The 12,545-nt window shown below is 40.2% G+C and overlaps 1 pseudogene and 1 gene segment (V, D, J or C); one reads left to right on the forward strand and one right to left on the reverse strand.

The window, feature by feature from the left end:
• Nucleotides 1-537: 537 nt before the first annotated feature.
• LOC113126875 (Ig kappa chain V-III region MOPC 63-like) lies at nt 538-11,617 on the reverse strand. The segment is given in 4 exon segments: nt 538-963; nt 1,754-1,791; nt 11,149-11,458; nt 11,566-11,617. Coding segments are annotated over 4 exon segments (723 nt in total).
• Nucleotides 3,793-5,031, forward strand: LOC113126922 (immunoglobulin kappa variable 3-20-like; annotated as a pseudogene).
• Nucleotides 11,618-12,545: the final 928 nt, after the last annotated feature.

Here is a 12,545-nt window from a genome sequence, read left to right on the forward strand (position 1 = left end):
CAAAACAGATAATACAGATCAAAACAGGAATATTAACATAATTTTATAGTGGATTAATATATTTATATCATGAAAACTACAGATATTTTGTTAGAAAACCCAACAAACATAACAAGTGATAAGTTGATTTACTGAATTTGAACACTAAATGATTTGTATTAACTTTTCCATAATAGAAATGTTAAATGTGGATGTTGTCAATGTTCAGTGTTCAAACTGTTGTAGATTAATTCAAAGGACATTTCAACATGGCCTCCTTCATCACTGTTGCCCACATTAATACCTGCTGCTTTGTTCTCTCACTGCAAAACTAAGACACTATGTTGGACTGAGAGTTAAATAATCTCAGAGAGTTTTAATAGAATCACCTCTAAAAATACAGACTGATCTTCATATTCTAGCAGGATGTTAATACTTGTAGATTATAAATAAAAGACATTTGAACTAATAACATCCACAGAAACTTTGTTGATTCAAAGACAAACTTTATTATCTTCAAATGTGAACAGTGTCAGCGTCACCATGAGCAGAAAAATATCACTATTTAAATCTTTTATTCTAAACAAAGAGACAGAGTTGCAGAGAGCAGAGTAAAACTAGAATCAGAGTAAAACCAGTATTGGAGTCCCAGTGAGTCAGGTCAGGACTGGGAACACTGGTCTCTCCTCAGTGTCTCTGTGACCGGACTCTGGCAGCCCTGGGTGGCCTCACAGATCACAGAGCCCACCTTCGCCCACTGGTCTGCAGGGAGCCTCAGGGTGCTGCTCCAGCTGTAGCGGCCGTCCTTCCCCAGCACCCCGGGGCTCCTGCTCTCCTCCCAGTTGCTGCTGCTGCCGTCCACCTTCCAGGTCAGACTCCAGTCTGAGGGGAAGCCCTTGTTGGCCAGGCACATGAGCGTGGCCTTCCCCTGCTGCAGCTCCTGGCTGGAGGGGCCCAGCACCGTCAGGGTGGGACGGACATCACCTAGGAGACACCAATCGGCTTAGAGCACAGGTACCACACAGCTGTCAATCAAACAGCACACACCTGGACACCTTTCCTGTGTCAGAGTGGATTTTCTCCTTTAAGGACTTTGTGTCAGATGGTTTTTCTGCTCCACCAGTCACTGACTCACACATTGTTTCACTTCCCTTTAACAAACCTCTCATGCACATCAGCACAGAGACAGTCAGCTCACAGTTTGACCTGAAATATGTCAAACTACAGACGATACAAAACTGGATCATCAAAAACATCCAAAATATTTACATTCAAATATTTAGTGAAAGAAACAAACACAGAAAATGACCTGAATGAACTTCATGTTGGTTTCAGTCATTGTTTAACAAACTGTTCACATGATTTCAAGACACATTTAAAATAACATGTGACACAAGAACAACAGTTTTGTAGAATATTTTATATAGTTTTTCAAATATCCATCTTTATCTTCAATGTTTTGTAGATTAAGTCAAATTCAAAGTCACTGTGATAATAGTTATTGTGGTGGAAAATCAAAAAATATTTTAAAAACATTTTAAAGTTTCAGTGTTTCTACACTTCAAGTGGTTTAAATTTGAACATGACAGAAATTTGTAGAAACAAGTTGAATCAAACTGCTCTGAGTTCACCTTCATGAAGGACGTGGAATAAAAACCATAAATACTAAACAAATTACAAATATAAATGAAAGTTTGATCAGACAGAAACATTAAAAACAGAATTTAAAATGTCACTTTACAATATTATATTTAGTATTTGTGCAGAAACTTACTTCCAACTTCCAGTCTGGTTCCTCCACCAAAAGTCCACCACAGTGATACAAACTGATTGAGGCGTCGTACAAAAACCTCTCAGTGCAGAGACTCGGCTCTCTGAGTCTGAAACAAACAAACTCAACAGTTGTTGAAAACTATTTCTCCCACATAAAAAAAATAACTACAATGGCTTCACATACAGTATTTTGAATATATTTTCCATTTAAGAAAAAAAAAATTCTTAATTAATTCAACAATGAATTTACAAAATAATTGAGACATTTTGAGCAATTTTGGGAGAATAAATCCAAAATCCTGTAGTATAGGTTTGGAAAATATTCCCCAAAATTTTGTCTTTCATTGATAATCAGCCTGATCAGAGGAATCCAAGTCCCTGTTGGACTCAGTCAGAACATTTCCATAGAGAGCCACTTTGCATCAGCAGCACCATGCTCCAGTGCTCTGGGACAGTTTATAGTCCTGAGAGTTGAACACTGGATGACTGACAGCTGTCCTTCATGACAACAGAAGCCACAGAAATCCTCCTCATCAAAAACATGACTCTGATATCCGTCCTCATCTGGACTCTCCTCTGCTGCTGCTTCACAGGTAAAGTCCAGAGAATCCAACTCCTCTCCTCTATGAACATCCGTCGCTGTGAAATGAAGCCGACAAAACCATGAGGCTGCTTTATGTTTTTGTCTCTGTGTCCTCAGAGTCCAGAGGCCAGGTCACAGTGACTCAGCCTGGAGCAGTGAGCTCTGCTCTGAGAGGCTCGGTCACCATCAGATGTAAGACCAGTCACGATGTTTATGTTTACAGCAGCAACCACTACCATAGCTTAACCTGGTACCAACAGAGAGATGGAGAAACTCCTAAACTGCTCGTTTACTATGCTAGCACTCGAGAATCAGGGACTCCAGGTCGTTTTACAGGCAGTGGATCAAACTCTGACTTCACTCTGACCATCAGTGGAATCCAGGCTGAAGATGCAGCAGTTTATTACTGTCAGAGTGAACACTGGATAAACAGTCAGTATGTGTTCTCACAGTGAAAAATGGTCATACAAAAACCTCCCTCAGTCAGACTGAACAGAAACTGAACTGACTGCTGCAGCTGGAAACTACTGCAGAGACTGATACAGTTCACTGAAACACATCAGTTAAACAGAGCCTATAGATCAACTACTGAATGTGCTGTATGTGCTTACAAAGAATCAGTACACATATTTGAATTGTTCCTTTTTAAACTTTTCTTTTACCAAGTCATTTCCATTTGAAAATCCCAAAGCATCTTTGAATTCACACTATCCCAAAATTAGCTTTTATGCTGATGACCTCCTATTATACATCACAATATCTTCATTTTCCTTCTTTCACTTATTAATACAATCACTAATTGAAGGAAGGTTTCTGGCCTCTCACCCTTTTTATATTCCAGATGTCACCAAACTCAAATAAAGTAGGTAAATTTCAATGATTTCCCTTTATGTTACATTAAATCTGTATCAGTTAGAAACTGACCAACTTATTAAATAGCTACAAGAATCTTTCTTTAATCATTTTTATTTGTGTTCATTACATTTCTGGGTCAGCTTTTTTAAAAGTGTAGTCACTAAATTTATTGTGAAAAACACCTGCATTTATCTCTAAACCTTTGTCTGACTTTGAGGCTTTTCAAATCACACATTGTACAAACAGACCTCAACTTTGATGAAACATTAAAAATTATTCTCTGTAATAAGCCTCAAACTTCTTCCACAGCTGAAGTCACATCAGCCTTTATAGCTCTTCCTCAAAATCAGATGGACGTATATACAGTGGGTTTTGACACCATTGTGTCAGGAATGATGTACATACTCAGTTTATATGGTCATTACTTGCAGCACAGGGGGAAACATCCTGATACTGTGTTGAACAGCTGCAGCTGACTGACTCTGTGTGTTTGCATATGTGTCCTGCCTCTGTGCTCCAGACGTTAAGAGGCCAGTGTTGATCAGTGGCCGTCCAGGCCTTTCAGAGCCACCCACACGCCGGCAGCACCATGATGATGATGATGATGATGTCTCTGACTGTACTGCTGGCCACCCTGGGGCTCCTGGTTCAGGGTGAGACTCTCTTCTGAAAACTTTGCTTCAGGATGCAGCCAGGTTCACCACAATGATGTTCTGCTCTGATGGAGAAACGCTGACACGAGCAGCACTGAGCTTCTTCCATCTATTGTCCATGTTAAAGAAATGATCCTTTTCTGTTTGGATGATGATCGTCTTTCTCCAAGCTGGACTGGTCTCAATAAGCCTTCTCCTCTTTTTCATGTTTTCCAGGTTCATCAGGACAAATCACCCTGACTCAGTCTCCTGGAGCTCAGTCTGTTGTTCCAGGACAGACTGTCAACATCAGCTGTAAAGCCAGTTCAAGTGTTAGTAATGATCTGCAGTGGTACCTTCAGAAGCCTGGAGAAGCTCCTAAACTCCTGATTTATAATGCTGCCTCACGTCAGTCTGGAGTTTCTGATCGTTTCAGTGGGAGTCAGTCTGGGACTGACTTCACTCTGACCATCAGTAGAGTTTCTGGCTGAAGATGCAGGAGTTTATTACTGTCAGCAGGATTATAGCAGACCGTTCACACAGTGAAATAACATCGTACAAAAACCTCCCTCAGCTGCAGAGGAACTGATGTGAAGTGACAGCTGCACAGAAACTGAAACACTGAGAAACATGACTACAAACATGTTTCACAGTTAAAAATAATTAGGACATTTTGACAATGTAGATTTTTATAGTTAGTAAAGTAAATAGTTAAAGCATGATTGTAATAAAATTTAAATTGGTATAATAAAATAAAATACACCTGTTCTCAAAACAGATAATACAGATCAAAACAGGAATATTAAAATAATTTTATAGTGGATTAATATATTTATATCATGAAAACTACAGATATTTTGTTAGAAAACACAACAAACATAACAAGTGATAAGTTGATTTACTGAATTTGAACACAAAATGATTTGTATTAACTTTTCCATAATAGAAATGTTAAATGTGGATGTTGTCAATGTTCAGTGTTCAAACTGTTGTAGATTAATTCAAAGGACATTTCAACATGGCCTCCTTCATCACTGTTGCCCACATTAATACCTGCTGCTTTGTTCTCTCACTGCAAAACTAAGACACTATGTTGGACTGAGAGTGAAATAATCTCAGAGAGTTTTAATAGAATCACCTCTAAAAATACAGACTGATCTTCATATTCTAGCAGGATGTTAATACTTGTAGATTATAAATAAAAGACATTTGAACTAATAACATCCACAGAAACTTTGTTGATTCAAAGACAAACTTTATTATCTTCAAATGTGAGCAGTGTCAACGTCACCATGAGCAGAAAAACATCACTATTGAAATCTTTTATTCTAAACAAAGAGACAGAGTTGCAGAGAGCAGAGTAAAACTAGAATCAGAGTAAAACCAGTTTCAGAGTAAAACCAGAAACAGAGTCCCAGTGAGTCAGGTCAGGACTGGGAACACTGGTCTCTCCTCAGTGTCTCTGTGACCGGACTCTGGGAGCCCTGGGTGGCCTCACAGGTCACAGAGCCCAACCTCCCCCACTGGTCTGCAGGGAGCCTCAGGGTGCTGCTCCAGCTGTAGCGGCCGTCCTTCCCCAGCACCCCGGGGCTCCTGCTCTCCTCCCAGCTGCTGCTGCTGCTGCCGCCGTCCACCTTCCAGGTCAGACTCCAGTCTGAGGGGAAGCCCTTGTTGGCCAGGCACATGAGCGTGGCCTTCCCCTGCTGCAGCTCCTGGCTGGAGGGGCCCAGCACCGTCAGGTTGGGGACCACTCGACCCACTGGAGGAGGAGACAGAGACAATATGAAGACAGCTCATACACAGAGAAAACAAACTCCACCCTGTTGGTTCCAGCAGAGGACGCTGCTGGTTCTGCTGGTCTTCGGCGTTTCGTTTCCCTCTCTGAGCTCAGTAACCATGGCAACAGACAGGCATCACTGCTGAACCGTGGCAACAGGCAGGTTTCGGTGCTAAAGATAAACAGCTTCAAGCAGGAAACTCTTTAGTTTCATGAACAAAGTTCAACATCAGTGTTCAAGGATCCAAATGCTGCACTGAAGCCAGAGTGTGAGGCTTTTATTTGATCCTCCACATGTTTTAGTTCAAACCAAATCTCATAAGAGAAGGTCTCATTTACACAGGCATCACTGCTGGACCATGAGCACAGATTTCACTGCTCACAGAGTTTTTAATGCTGAAATGTTTCCCAGCTCTAATATTAATCGTACTAATACAGCAAGTAGTTCAATTAGCTCGGGTCAGGTTATGATGTTCATCAGATACTGGGAGGATTTGACCTGATATTAAACTGTTCAGTCCTGATTGAAGCTTCAGGAAAAACACATGCAATGATTTGAATTTCTCCAACTTATTGTGGCAGATTTGTTTGGCTGAAGTTTGATCATTATTACACACAAATCAATGAAGTCGATTTTCTTTCAGTCCAAGTTTGAAAACAAAACAGGACAAATTATAAACCGGAATATTGTCTTCAATAAATAAATGTTTCTTTGTAAAAACAACATATTAAAATGTACAAACTGTCCAAATGAAAATTTCAGAGAGCAACATCAGAGTTTCTTCATCAGACAGAATTGTATCAGTAACACAGTGACGTCTGTAACATTCACTTCAACATTACATTTTAATTATCAGACAAAATATTAAAGGAAAGTCTGATTTTATTCAATAAAAATAGTCAAAACTTTTAATTTGAATTAATCTTGAAATCAAATGTACTTACAGTTAACTTCCAGTCTGGTTCCTCCACCGAACGTGTACCACAGTGATACAAACTGATTGAGGCGTCGTACAAAAACCTCTCAGTGCAGAGACACGGCTCTCTGAGTCTGAAACAAACAGTCAACAAAAACAGTCTGTAAAACACAGCTGCTGTTATAAACATGAACTAAAACTGAGCTCCAGAAAACACCCAAATTAATTCATTTGTTGAATATTTATTGGATTTTTAATGTCTTGAATTCAAACTAAATGTTGCACATGCACCATCATTCATTCATTCAAAACAGATATTTAGGAAAAACATCCGCCAAACAAATCAACAGATTCCTAATCAATACTGTGATAAAGTGATTGATCCATGAATAATCAGCCTGATCAGAGTGATCCAAGTCCCTGTTGGACTCAGTCAGAACATTTCCATAGAGAGCCACTTTGCATCAGCAGCACCATGCTCCAGTGCTCTGGGACAGTTTATAGTCCTGAGAGTTGAACACTGGATGACTGACAGCTGTCCTTCATGACAACAGAAGCCACAGAAATCCTCCTCATCAAAAACATGACTCTGATCTCCGTCCTCATCTGGACTCTCCTCTGCTGCTGCTTCACAGGTAAAGTCCAGAGAATCCAACTCCTCTCCTCTATGAACATCCGTCGCTGTGAAATGAAGCCGACAAAACCATGAGGCTGCTTGATGTTTTTGTCTGTGTGTCCTCAGAGTCCAGAGGCCAGGTCACAGTGACTCAGCCTGGAGCAGTGAGCTCTGCTCTGGGAGGCTCCGTCACCATCAGCTGTAAGACCAGTTGGGATGTGTATGGTTCGACTTATTTAGCCTGGTACCAACAGAGAGATGGAGAAACTCCTAAACTGCTCATTTACTTGGCTAGCACTCGAGCATCAGGGACTCCAGATCGTTTTACAGGCAGTGGATCAAACTCTGACTTCACTCTGCCCATCAGTGGAGTCCAGGCTGAAGATGCAGCAGTTTATTACTGTCAGAGTTTACATTACATCAACAGTCAGGGTGTGTTCACACAGTGAAAAACAGTCATACAAAAACCTTCCTCAGTCAGACTGAACAGAAACTGAACTGACTGCTGCAGCTGGAAACTACTGCAGAGACTGATACAGTTCACTGAGGACACACACACACACACACACACACACACACACACAATTATACAGAGTCTATAGAACTTATAGATAGCTTACTAAGAATCATTAGACATATTTAAATTGTTTCCCTTTGCACTTTTATTTAACCTGGTTGGTTCCATTTGAAAATCCCAAAGCATCTTTGCATTCACACTATTCAGCTTTTATGCTGATGACCTCCTAATATACATCACAATATGCTCATTGTCCCTTTCTCAGTTTGTTATAGAATCAGTAGATAAAGCAGTTTTCTGTCTCCTCAGTTGTCCTATAATTCATTTGTCACCAAACTGAAATAGTTTCAGGTATTTCCCTTTATGCCAAACTAAATATGGATCAATTTGACTCTTGGAATAGCTATTTCTTATCTGACATGTCAAATGTCCACAAAACTCTGTCTTGAATTTAGTTTCTTTTTTTTTTTTTGGTTTTCATTTTGTTTCCAGACCAAATCTTTTAAAAGTATAGTTACTAAATGTAGTGAGTAACACCTGCATTTACCTGTTTGGCACTGTTGGACTTTTAACCCTTTCACTACTGGTCGGTTCTCTGCTGCTTTCGCATGGGTTCTTCCTCCCCCTGATTTCATTTCCTCTTATACAGAGGACCTAACTGCCTGGTTTTACTTATCCTGCCAGATCATCCTGACCTCAGTGGTTCCATTAAAGACTAACCAGCCAAAAGCTAAATGTGAGCCCTGGTTAAATGACAAAACGCGGAGACTCAGACAGGAGTATCGCAGAGCTGAATGCAGGTGGAAGGACAAACTGCAAGTGTCGTTTCAAATGCTGAAAGGCTGTTCGTGGAACTACCAGAACACTGTTAAGGAGGACAGAACACAGCATTTTTCAAAAATAATTTCTTCCGTCATAATCCACGTGTCCTCTTTAATACCACTGACTCTGTTCTTCATGCCCCACAGTTTGCCTGCTTGGAAGCCTCCTCTGAGATGTGCAATAACTTTCTCCAGTTTTGTCACCATGAGGTCTTTCATTTCAGCTCCTGTTTCTTTCCCATCTGTTTTTGTTCCTTGTGCTATTTTTGATTGATTTCAGCTGGTAACTATGTCACACTTAGAAGATGTGGTTTGCCATACTAATCCCTCAGGTTCCCCTCACGATGCTGTTTCCTTTCAATTTTCCCCTCAAGAGGTTTTCCCTTGAGAAAGGACGTCTGGTTCTTGGTATTATTAACAGCAGCCTGTCGTCTGTTGTGGTTTCTGCTGATATTAAACATGCAGTAGTGCACCCACAAATTAAGAAACCTGGTCTCGATTACTCTGTGCTAGCTAACTACAGGCTTATTTCCAGGTTGCCCTTCCTTTAAGAGATTTTAGAAAAAAAATTTGTATGCATAATTGAAATCTTTTTTGGATGAACATGACATCTCGAACGTTTTCCATTCCGGCTTCAAAACACTCTATAGCAGAGTCAGCCTTGATAAAGGTTTTTAATAACATCTTCATTGTGTCTGATTCTGGTGACTTTGTGATCCTTGTCCTGCTTGACCTAACTGCTGCCTTTCACACAGTGGACCACCACATCTTACTATCTCACCTTTAGATCACCTTTAGGTCGTACTTGGCAGATAGAACTTTTTCTGTGCGTCTTGCAAGCTTTGATTCCTCATCTGTCCTGTGGGGTTACACAGGGCTCAGATCTCGGGCCTTTGCTCTTTTGACTTTATTTGCTCCCCCTGGGATCCATCCTCAGCCACCATGGAGTGCCCTTCCATTGCTATGCAGATGACACCCAGGTCTATATACCTTTGAAGCAAAAGAAGGTCTTTGTTATTACATGTCTCCTTGCATGTCTTAATGACATTAAAGCCTGGATGGCATTGAACCTCCTACATTTTAATGATAGCAAGAGAGGGGTGATTCTGTTTAACCCCAATGGCTCCTGTAAGTCTCCCCCTGTTAACTTGGGCCCACTGACATCGCATTTCAGGCCACTGATTTTAAGGCGCTTGGCAAAAGTAAGACCCCTAGTGCCCAGGCAGCACTTTGAAATGGTAATCCATGTCTTTATTACATCTCAGCTGGACTACTATAATGCACTTTATGTTGGTGTTAGCCAGTCTTATCTCTCATGACTCCAGCTAGTTCAAAATGCTGCTGCACGTCTGCTAACAGGAGCATGGAAAGATGAGCACATTACTCAGATCCTGGCCTCACTCCACTGGCTGCCTATGTATTTTAGGGTTCAATTTAAAGTTCTCTTTATTTGTTTTTAGCTCTTTAAATGGTCTTGCCCCCAGGTTGGGGAATAAACTGCCTCTGCACATTAGACAGGCCATTACACTATCCTTATTTAAAACCCAACTCAAAATCTGTCTTAATTCTCTGGCTTTTGGACCGGCATGACTAATATCCTCTCTATCTTTTATAGTTTTTATTTATTTATTGTATGTTATTATATCTATTAACTATTTTGTTTTTTCTGCTTTTATTTGCCTATTTTTTGTCGTTCCTTATGGTTCCTTATGGCACGTTGTGTCAGTTGTAGCTGTTTGTAATTGCATTACATATAAAGTATTATTGTTATTATTATTGTAAACAATTACAATAACTCTAAAATGTAAAAACCTGTTGAGAATCTTACAGGTTGGTTGGACTCTGATATGAATTTTAATAATCACATTAAATCCATAACTAATTCAGCCTTTAACAATCTAAAGAAACTTACCAGGCTCAGGGTCTTAATGTCCACACATAATTGTGAGAGACTCATTTATGCCTTTGTCACCACACAACATGACCCCTGTAACAGTATTTTAACTGGTCTTCATGGAAAGTCAATCAAACGGCTTCAACATTTACAAAGTGTAAAAAAGTTTTAACAAGAACTAGGAAAACTGAACGTTACTCCAGTTCTTCAGACTTTGCACTGGTTATCTGTCTCTTTAGGATTGAATATAGGATTACAGTATATTGTTGACTGTTACAGCATCTTTTTAGTGCGATACACAGGAAAACGAAGCCTGAGATCACAGAATCATAATTTGCTAATTAACCTGAAGCCTACAGCGAAGTGTGAGGAAGCTACTTTTAACTATTTCACAACTAAACCTTGGAATAAGCTCCCCATAGATTTAGAGTCTAAAAGGTTCCTGTTTTCTCAGGCTTTGAAATAAGTCTCCTTACTGTACTTGATGAGTGGGGCCTTTGAATGTGGATAATCATTTTTACACCTGCATGTATTTTGTATTAATTTTTGTTTTAAATTGTATTGTCTTATTTTGTTAAATATCTTGAGATGTCTTTGACAGGATATGGGTGATATACATAAATTTAAGTTTAAGTTTCACTGAGTTCTATAGACTCTGTTTAACTGATGTGTTTCAGTGAACTGTATCAGTCTCTGCAGTAGTTTCCAGCTGCAGCAGTCAGTTCAGTTTCTGTTCAGTCTGACTGAGGGAGGTTTTTGTACGACTGTTTTTCACTGTGTGAACACACGCTGACTGTTGATGCTGTGAAAACTCTGACAGTAATAAACTGCTGCATCTTCAGCCTGGACTCCACTGATGGTCAGAGTGAAGTCAGAGTTTGATCCACTGCCTGTAAAACGACCTGGAGTCCCTGATGCTCGAGTGCTACTACCATAAATAAGCAGTTTAGGAGTTTCTCCATCTCTCTGTTGGTACCAGGCTAAATAAGTCGAACCATACACATCCCAACTGGTCTTACAGCTGATGGTGACGGAGCCTCCCAGAGCAGAGCTCACTGCTCCAGGCTGAGTCACTGTGACCTGGCCTCTGGACTCTGAGGACACAGAGACAAAAACATAAAGCAGCCTCATGGTTTTGTCGGCTTCATTTCACCGCGACGGATGTTCATAGAGGAGAGGAGTTGGATTCTCTGGACTTTACCTGTGAAGCAGCAGCAGAGGAGAGTCCAGATGAGGACGGAGATCAGAGTCATGTTTTTGATGAGGAGGATTTCTGTGGCTTCTGTTGTCATGAAGGACAGCTGTCAGTCATCCAGTGTTCAACTCTCAGGACTATAAATTGTCCCAGAGCACTGGAGCATGGTGCTGCTGATGCAAAGTGGCTCTCTATGGAAATGTGATCTGTCAGATCACCAAGGGCTCCCAGAGTCCTGTCACAGTGGAACTAAGGCAAAGGCAAAGGGAAATTTATTTGTATAGCACCATTCATACACTACGCAACTCAAAGTGCTTTACAAGGCATATAATTACATTATAAGCATTGAAAAGAGCATTTAAAAACAAAGACATTTAACATAAAATAAATTTAAATCAAATAAAGTAAATTAAAATAAAACATAAAAGCACATTAAGAAAACAAAGATAACAATTATTCGAAGGCAGCAGTAAACAACAGTGTTTTCAGTCCTGATTTGAATGAGCTGACAGTTTGAGCAGACCTCAGGCGTCAGGAAGTTTGTTCCACAAGTGAGGAGCATAGTGATTGAATGCTGCTTCACTTTGTTTGGTTCTGGTTCTGGGAACACACAGTAGACCTGTCCCAGATGACCTGAGGGGTCTGGAAACCTCATAGGGAATTAATACATGTTGAATATATTTTGGTCCACAACCATTTAGTGCTTTATAAACTAGCAATAAGATTTATTTTAAAATCTATCGTTTGACTAACGAGAAGCCACTGTAGTGATCTAAGAACTGGTGTGATATGGTCCAGTTTCTTGGTATTTGTAAGGACTCTGGCAGCAGCATTCTGGATTACCTGCAGCTGCCTGATTGACTTTTTGCTAAGACCTGTAAACAAGCCATTACAATAATCCAACCTACTGAAAATAAATGCATGAACAGGTTTTTCTGCATCTTGTTTAGACAGAAAACCTTTTATTCTAGCAATGTTTTTCAGGT

This window comes from Mastacembelus armatus, chromosome 11 (assembly GCF_900324485.2).
Source record: "Mastacembelus armatus chromosome 11, fMasArm1.2, whole genome shotgun sequence".
Lineage (NCBI taxonomy): Eukaryota > Metazoa > Chordata > Actinopteri > Synbranchiformes > Mastacembelidae > Mastacembelus > Mastacembelus armatus.